Source organism: Cavia porcellus, unplaced genomic scaffold (genome assembly GCF_034190915.1).
Source record: "Cavia porcellus strain 051 isolate PalLab524CR breed Dunkin Hartley unplaced genomic scaffold, mCavPor4.1 scaffold_23, whole genome shotgun sequence".
Taxonomy (NCBI): domain Eukaryota; kingdom Metazoa; phylum Chordata; class Mammalia; order Rodentia; family Caviidae; genus Cavia; species Cavia porcellus.
In genome coordinates this window covers 42,032,804-42,041,227 of record NW_026947506.1, presented here as the reverse complement: position 1 = coordinate 42,041,227, position 8,424 = coordinate 42,032,804, and the positions used below count along the sequence as shown (strand labels likewise).

The 8,424-nt window shown below is 48.1% G+C and overlaps 1 protein-coding gene across 1 annotated transcript; it reads right to left on the bottom strand.

Annotated features, from left to right (window-relative positions):
- Positions 1-1,216: 1,216 nt before the first annotated feature.
- On the bottom strand, positions 1,217-4,970 carry LOC101789361 (C-C motif chemokine 26). The gene is made up of 3 exons (XM_005003754.3): positions 4,898-4,970; positions 4,693-4,807; positions 1,217-1,427 (listed from the first exon to the last, which is right to left on the bottom strand). The coding sequence occupies exons 1-3, from the start codon at positions 4,968-4,970 to the stop codon at positions 1,355-1,357; spliced, it is 261 nt and encodes an 86-aa protein (XP_005003811.1). The 3' UTR covers positions 1,217-1,354.
- Between the last annotated feature and the right edge of the window lie 3,454 nt (positions 4,971-8,424).

Sequence of the window (8,424 nt, the reverse complement as noted above, 5' to 3'; positions counted from 1 at the left end):
AGTAATTATAAGTTAGCTCGTTCATTAGACTGTGAGCTCCCAGGAATCAGGGAAAATCTCTGCAAATTCTTTGCCCTCTGTCAAATACAGAGTAATGGAAATTAATGGCTATTCAATGGATGAAATGCAGGAAACAATGAAATGGAAGACGTGGGCGCATTAGGAACAAAGGTCTCTGTTACTTAATTGCCTCTGTCTTACCCCACCTCTGCGGCTCTCCTCTCTCTCCCTCTCCTGTACTGGGGATTGAACCAGGAACCTCTGCAGTGAGCTACATCCCCAGGCTTTTATGAGACAGGGTCTCGTTAAGTTGCCCAGACTGGGCTAGAATTTGCCATCCTCCTGCCTCAGCCTCTCAGGGATTACAGGAATGTGCCACCATGCCCAATTTGGTGAGGCTCTTCATTGTTCTCATCCCCAACCCCTGAACTGCTGCTGGACCATCTGAGCTTAGACTTCCTTTCCTCACTTCTCTCCGGTCTTCTTCCCCGACCCGCAGCTGCACAGGACCAGGATCACGGGTTGACCCTCAATAAGCAGGAATCCCTAAAGACTGGAGAGAGAATGTTGCCATCTGCTGGTAGGTAAGGGAACTACATATCAAAGTCACTTCCCTCTGCCGGGCTTGTCTTGGCCACCTTGCTTGCCCTCTTCCCAGAGATGGGCTTGGGCAAAGTGTGTCTGGCAACGTTTGTCACTGGCAGCATATCCCACACGTATTTACAGGGTCCTTCACTTGTGCAAAGACAGGTTTAACTTCTGGCTTCAAGGAGCCTGTAGTTTGATAATAGGACTAAGAACATCAAAAGCTATATTAGCATTTTTAATGAGCCTCACAGAGAGCTTGGCTGGTAGATAATATTTTATATTCGTGAATTAATGTCTTGTTTTCTTAAGAAAACAATACTGCCTAATATAGTAATTCATCATTTACCAGCACGAAGTGGTTTCAAGATGTCCCACAGGGTTTATTTTTCCAAATAACCTAAACTTATCTCTCTTGATAATGTTAAAACATACACTAAGCATTTTTCAAGGTGTTTTTGTTTTAGCACAAACAAATGCACCCAGCAGAATTCAGTACCAGGGTCGCTATAGGAGTTAGAGGCCTGCTAGGCCTCCAGCTAACTCACAGTGACTCAGTTTCTTTTGCTTCAAGAAAATTGAGGTCTTATTGATGAAGACCAAAAACCTTTACGAGAAATCTTTATTTAAAAAAGCTCCTCATCTGGACCCTGGGAACCTTGGAGAGGACTCTCCAGGCTCCATGGAGGCCAACAGAGCCAGGAACAGGGTCTGGGGTGCCCTTGGGCTGAATTCTGGGCAGGGTCAGGTTTGTTTCTGAGCTTTCAAGTCAGGAGATGTATTGCTGTACCCATTTTGCCTTTGGACGGAAGCAGACCTGCTTGCCTCTTTTGGTGGTGAATCTGTGGAAAAGAGACACAGATAAGTGAATCCCAAGGCCTCTGATTTCTTGGGAAGAGGCAGAAGATGGGGCAGTTCCCTGGTGAGTCTTCTCACCCTCCCACACTTCTGGTCCTGTCCGCTCTTCTCCTATCCTTGCCTTTCTCCCCTCTGTTTCCCTGGAAACCACAATCTCAGGCGCACTGCTGGCAAAAGCCATCTCAACAAATCTAATCTGCAGCCTGCACTGCTACGGCGACATGTAATGCTTTCATTCTAACATCACAGCTTTCTTGCGAGTGAGTAATTACAATTCAATGGCTTTTACTGCATTCATGGATTATGAACCGCCCCATCCTCAGCACCCTGCCATCAAGGCACTGTATTCATAACCACATTAGCGAGGTTTCTCATTGGAGGCAGCTTCTATCCCTCACAATGCTGTGAGCTTGGGAAAAGTGGGCCCCCTAGTCAGTGTCTCTGAATCTCCAGCTTTAGCACCTCAACGGTGCTCAGAAGTGACCAGAGCCATGCCAGGGGTCAGGTAGTGTCCACGGGGCTCTCAGGCTGGCCCTGGCCCATGCAGGGAAATGGAGCCAACGCAGCCGTAAAATAAGAGAGACGAGCAGCTTTGTGGCAGCTCCAAAGCATGATTGCAAATGTCGTTGACATTTTTCCCATTGATGGGGAGAGAGAGAGAGCTATGTGGTATCAACATACACAGTGAGTTTTACATTGTCACAATGTATTACAGTAAAAGACAGGTCCCGAGTTGTCAAAGCACCCCTGGCTTTGGACACACTAATTCCATAGTCTCATTCTCTCCTCTTCCTCTGTCTTTCTTTCCTTTTTTCCTTCTTTGCATTTGCTGAAGCAGTTCTGGGAATATAAGGTGTGATCAAAACCACAGTGATGGGGCTGGGGATTTAGCTCAGCGGCATAAGCGCCTGCCTTGCAAGCAGGCAATTGTGAGTTTGATCCCTGGTACCGATTTAAAAAAAAAAAAAAAAAAAACCAAACAAACCACAGTGACTGTGGCTGCCGAGTGCCATCCACTGGAAAGGCGGGCTAACAGAGCCAGGGCCGTGTGTCCTCAGCCACCTTGTTCAGAAGATCTGGCACCTTGAGCCTTCGGGCTCGTCCCCAAAGTCAGAGTGACCATAAAAGGGAAACATTTCAAATAAATTCAGGGCTCAAGGCAGCCACAACAGTGTAACTAAAGGCTCCCAAAGGAGGACTTCCAGAGCTGCTTCCGGGAACTAACAGAAGTGCATTTGAAGCAGAGGAAGGTATTCTGAGGGGGGAGGGATTCCTGGCAGTATATCTTTCATTATAAAACATTTTTGAAAAAAGAAGCAAAAGGAAGTATTCTGAGTATTCTTTATGCTATTACGTCTTTTATTATAATAAATTTTTTAAAAGAAGCATTCACCATAGTTATTCACCATCACGTATGTCCCCTCTGCTTGATTAAGGCCAGGCTTGGGGACTGGCTGACTGGTAGGATATGGTGATGCAAAGCTCTGTGACATCCAGATGGGAAAGCACTTAGTGCTGGAGGCCCGAGACTCCTTGTAAGAAGTCCTGCCACCCTGGGCACCGCCCTGGGAAGAAGCCAAGCCAGCTGGGCAGAGACCACATAGCAAGGAGGCCCTGGAGAGATGCCTGCCACCCTGCAGCTGCGCCAGCCCAGGAAGCCTCTGACTTCAGACTCAAGAACCAGCACCACCTAGTCACGCCTCCTGGAATTCCTGGCTCACGGAAACCATGAGAAATAGGAAAATCAGTGGCCCCCTCGGAAGTTACTCCGTTTTGGGGTGGTGTGTTATGCGGCCATAGATAACTGATAAAGCTCTCTTGCTTCCTTTCTGTAAATGTGGAGCCTCGGTGTGTCGAGGGTCACTTATTAATTGGTGCCAGAGTCATTGCTTTGCAAGTTGTTGGTAAGCATGAATGTCCCTACTTTTATTTTTTAAATCTCAGTTTTTTTTTACTAACCCTCTGTATTACATGTGTCTACCTGAAAAACTGTTGAAAGTTCTTACCTTTTTTTCCCATTCCCCTATCCTCCCTTTAACCCCTCCTCCCCGTTTACAAAAGCTTTGTTTCCATGTTTTCCTTCTTTTTTCATTTGCATGGACACCCTTAAAACTCCAGAAATCCAACCAGCACTCTAAGAAGAGGAAGAGTAGAGCATTCCACGTCCCAAGGCACTTCCTCCCAGGGCCTCTGTTCCCACTTTCTTTGCTTTCTGGTATTGGGAATTGAACTCAAGGCCTTATGCTTGCCAGGCAGACGCTTGAGCCACTGAGCTAAATCCCCAGCCCTGCCATGCCCTACTTCCATCCTTAACTCTGTCTCAAAGGCCATCACGCAGGTTGGTCGGTGGAGCCTCCTCCCCCTGCTGCATCCTCTCCGACACTCAGCAGCTCCGTGCCCCTGGGGAGCACAGGCTGGTTCTCCACCTTGTGTTTGCACTGAAATGTGGCTTCCAGTTTTTCAGTGCTTGCTATGTACCGACGCAGTGCTAAGTGATTTGCACACATGATCTCTTTTACTCCCACCAGCAACTCTCTCTTGTAATGGACAAGCACTTGCAAGACTGGCCCCTGGCTACCTCTCGGCGGTGTCCGGGTCAGGGTTATTTTTCCTGCACCTGTTTGTCCCACCCACCTGTTGTTCCCTCCGCCTGGAGCATCCTCCCTCCTCCCTGAGCATTCACCTGGGACTGCCACTCTTCCTTCTTATTAGTGTAAGTGGCACGTCCTTGGGGGAACCTTCTAGATGCCAAGTTATGGTTCTTCTAGGACCATGACAAACTCCTGTCTCTGTCTCAGACTCTCTCTGTCTCTCTGTCTCTCTATTTCTCTCTGTCTCTATGCCTCTGTCTCTCTCTGTCTCTCTGTCTTTCTATCTCTGTCTCTGTCTCTCTGTCTCTCTCTCTGTTTCTGTCTTTCTCTGTCTCGCTCTCTCCTTCCTGCTATCTCTTTTAAAAAGTCATCACAATCATGATAAAATACTTTGTATATCTCTGACTAGAAGACTATAATAAGATACAGAAGAGTTGTCCCCTTTTTCTCCCCCCCCCCCATACTGGGAATTGAACCCAGAGACTACAGGTGTGCACCACCATGATTCTTTCATACCCAGCCCTTGGCACAGGGCTGGCACATGTTACTGGAGTCATGTGTGCTATTGCAGGGGCAGGTTCCCAACCCAGAACTCAGCCTTGCCACCGTGGGGTCTGCCCTGGACCTGGTGGGTGCAGAGCCCCTAGATAATACTCACATGACAGCCTGACATGAGCAGCTGCTTCTGGTCAGCTTGTAGGAGCGCACCCAGCTCACAGGCAGTGCCTTAGTACTATAGTGAAAGCAGCAGACCTCAGCCACGTTACCGGCACCTCTCAAAACAATGCAGGGGGTGGTAAATCTGGAGACGCCCTTCCTGGGAAGGAGCGCAGGAACAGAAGGGCACAGGGACAGCTACATACGCATGGCAGCTTCAGGGTGGCCACTCAGCAGGAAGGCCAGGAGAATGGGAAAGACCAGGTGGGAGCTCTTCATGGTGATGTGAGCTGGGTGTGTCACAGAGATCTCCCAAGTCCCTCCAGTCTGCTCCCCTTTTTGAGACTGAGTGGTCCCTGAGGATAATTCCAGAGAATTTTATGATTGAAAACAAAAGTGGCTCTCATGATCCAAGCAAAAGGCACGAGCCACTCCCCAAGGGAATGTCGTGGTCATGGGTCACATATTGCCCAGGACAAGCGGAGGGGCACCTGCATCATGCAGGCTGTGGCCCAGCAATATGGGCTGAATCAGGACACGCTGGATTAAAAAATAGAAGTTGAGGAAATTAAGTAATATTCTTAGGAACTGTCCTGAGTTACTTTGCAACACAGTTTTTTGTTCCAAATAGATTTCGGGCTCTTGGGCAAAGTTTTGTTTATCTTCTGATCATTGCTTTTCTTTTAGTGAGAGCTGAGTGGTTTCAGGATGTCAGCCCAGAGCTGCCCAACAGTAACCTTTGCGATCAAGAGTGATGTGAGTGGGGCTGGGGATTTAGCTCAGCGGCATAAGTGCCTGCCTTGCAAGCAGGCAGTCGCGAGTTTGATCCCTGGTACCAATAAAAAGAAAAAAGGCCAAAAAAAAAAAAAAAAAAGAAAGAAAAAAAAGTGATGTGAGTGCTGTTCCTGTCCCCTTAGTACCTGGCATGTCGTGCTGGAGCCTCGGTGACATCACAGCTCTTTTAATTTAAATGATCCCTGACTTGACAGTCACCTGGAGGTTTTAAAAATATGTATAAGCCCCAGCCCTGTCCTAGACCACCAGGGAGGGTGACCCAGGATTCTATATTTTAGCAAGATCTTGCGAAAGGGAGAGAAAGGAGTTCTAGAAAGAGCCAGTGACATCTGCCAGAGAGTCTTCCGAAGGGGCAGAGCAAGACTTTTGGAATCTATGCTCAGTTATTTCTACCCCCTGAACTGCCTCAGGGTTTTAAAACATGGAATTTAACGGGGAATATAAATATTTCCACAGAAATGTAGGTCAGTCCTTTTCCAGCACATTCCTTACCGGCAGCCGGGTTGTTTTTACTGCTTCAAGTTACTGCCACGGGCAGCTGGAGCTGTGATCTACTGGGAGTTCTGGAGGTCTGCAGTGCCCACCTCAGCTGGGCATGGAGGTGCCCGCCGTCATCCCAGCACTCTGGGTGGTTGGGGCAGGAGGATCAGAAGTTTGAGTTCTGTCTGGACAATTTAGTGAGAGCCTGCCTAAAAATAAAAGGATAAAAATGGGCTGGGGCTGTAGCTTAGTGCTAAGGCCTTGAGTCGAATCCCCAGCATAGCAACAAACACAAAATGAACAATTATTGTTCTCTAGGACAGCCATAGGCTGAGGGCTGTGTCCCGCACTTGTGGCTTGTCTCACATGCACAGCGAGGGTGCTCTGTAAGCAGAAAAAGTGGCATGTGTCCCCAGTAAGCAGGTGTTGGCAGAGGGTTACCTGCAACCCCAGCCATGCCTGCTGCAACAGCTTGAGCTAAGCTGTCATGTTCTTCCTTAGGCTGTATTTGCCCCATCTCACGAGCCCCTTTGGACACGCAAGGGATATTTTTGTTTGTTTTTGCTATACTGAAGATTGAACCCAGTGCCTTTGCATTGAGCTACATCCCTAGACCTTTTTTTATTTTAGATCTGAAGACAGGGTCTCGCTACGTCTAAATCTCTGTTTCCAAACATGGGCTGGAGCTTGTGAGTCTCGGCATCCGCCTGTCAGAGGGCTGGGAATACAGGCGTGCACCCCAAGGCAGGCTGCCAGCTTTCACTACAGTAAACAGTTACGGCATGTAACTGGCAGATTGTTCCATATTCTGGATGTTGTGAATTACGGGACTCCATTGAGTTTCCTTTCTATGTTGGCTAAGACAGCTTGGAAGCCAGGGAAACCATGGCTTAGCTGGAGAGTACAAGAGATGTTAATGATCAAGAGGGAAAGTTGATAAACTGAAGTCTATTAAAATTTGGATAAAAAATTTCACCTAGATTCATTAAAAGATACAACAAGAGAGTAAAAAGGCACTCTCTGAGGGTACCCAGAGTGTGTTTCCTAATTCCCTGGGCAATCAGGTTGATAGTCCGCTTTAACCTCTTAAGTCCCAAACTAGAAAACATCCAGACACCGATCGATAGTAGAATAGAAAATAAGTTACTATTCATTAACACATTCAGCAACGAGAACGGACTAGACTCACACACAACCGTAGAGATGTATCCGATGGCCTAGCGCCGAGAAGCCAGACAGGAAGAGTTCTATAGTGGGAGTGCACGTGTGTAAAGTACAAAATCGAAAAGTATGGTGGTGCTTGGGATGGTGATTTCCCTTCCGGGACAGTGACCTGGGCCCGAGGAGCAGTCCTGGAGGTCTCTGTCCCTTGAGCTCAGGGCGGATACCCTGCACTCTTCGGATCCGCAGACTTTTCTGTATGTGCACTCGTGGTCTGCATGTGAAGATACTTCAGTCAGTGACGGACTGCATAGTCAACAGTAATCCTATGCAGTTATAATGGAGCTGAAAAGTCCTGTCAGTTGATGACATGGTAGCCAGAGAGGGAAAGTGTCTTGTTTAAGGTTATACAGTTCTTAAGGACAGAGCCAAGGTTCAAAGCCAGGTCTGTCTCTTTGTCCTGCCCCTGAGGGGCTCAATGCCCTGTCCCCTGCCCTTTGCCTTGGGAATAGGCAGCAAGATTGGCTCTGCCCAGGCTTTTTCCAGCAGCCAAAAAAACAAGCGGGGGGGGGGGGGCCTGGGGATTTAGCTTAGCAGCATAAGCGCCTGCTTTGCAAGCGTATGGTTGTGAGTTTGATCCCTGGTACCGATTAAAAAAACAAAAACAAAGTGACTCTGCGGGAAAGCAAAGTTATGAGAGCAAGGAGCAAGTCATGCCTGGCTAGATCTGAGGCAGCAGAGGCCAGAAAACCCCCTTCCAAGATGTTTTAGCCAACATAGAAAGGAAGAATTACGGACTCAATGGAGTCCCGTAATTCACAACATCCAGAATATGGAACGATCTGCCAGTTGCCTGGGAGATGTGCAGCTCTTCTCGATTCATTCTGAGAGCTGTTTCTCTAGGTGGCATTGCCCTGGCAATGTGGTGGCTGGGCAGTGTCTACAGCATGCCACCCAGATGTGCACAAAATTGTTCAGGAGCTACAAAGCCAGAAAACTAAAATGATTCCCAGGGAAACGGCCTCAAGACATTCTCCCCCACTGCCTTGCCCTGGAATCAGTAAACAGAGAGGCCAAAAAGCTGTATGTACAAAGTGCTGATAGCCCTTGGCAAAGAAGGGGGACGCTTGGAGAGGGAGCAGAGTGGGAGCCAGGAGGAGAGGGTTGGGAGCACGGAGCCTGGGGTTCTCCTGGGTCTTCTTGGGGCTGGGCATCCCATGCTGCCCAAGGATAGTCTGTGTGTCAGCCACTTTTCCGTGACTATAAGTACATGAGGTATTCATTTTATAAAGACGAA

Excerpts from the sequence above, each read along its gene's own strand:
- LOC101789361 (XM_005003754.3), bottom strand. The coding sequence starts at position 4,970 with ATGAAGAGCTCCCACCTGGTCTTTCCCATTCTCCTGGCCTTCCTGCTG. Across the intron at positions 4,808-4,897 it reads CCACCCTGAAGCTGCCATGC|GTGCCGGTAACGTGGCTGAG; the intron begins GTATGTAGCTGT and ends TTGTTTTGAGAG. Across the intron at positions 1,428-4,692 it reads TGCTCATGTCAGGCTGTCAT|ATTCACCACCAAAAGAGGCA; the intron begins GTGAGTATTATC and ends TCTTTTCCACAG.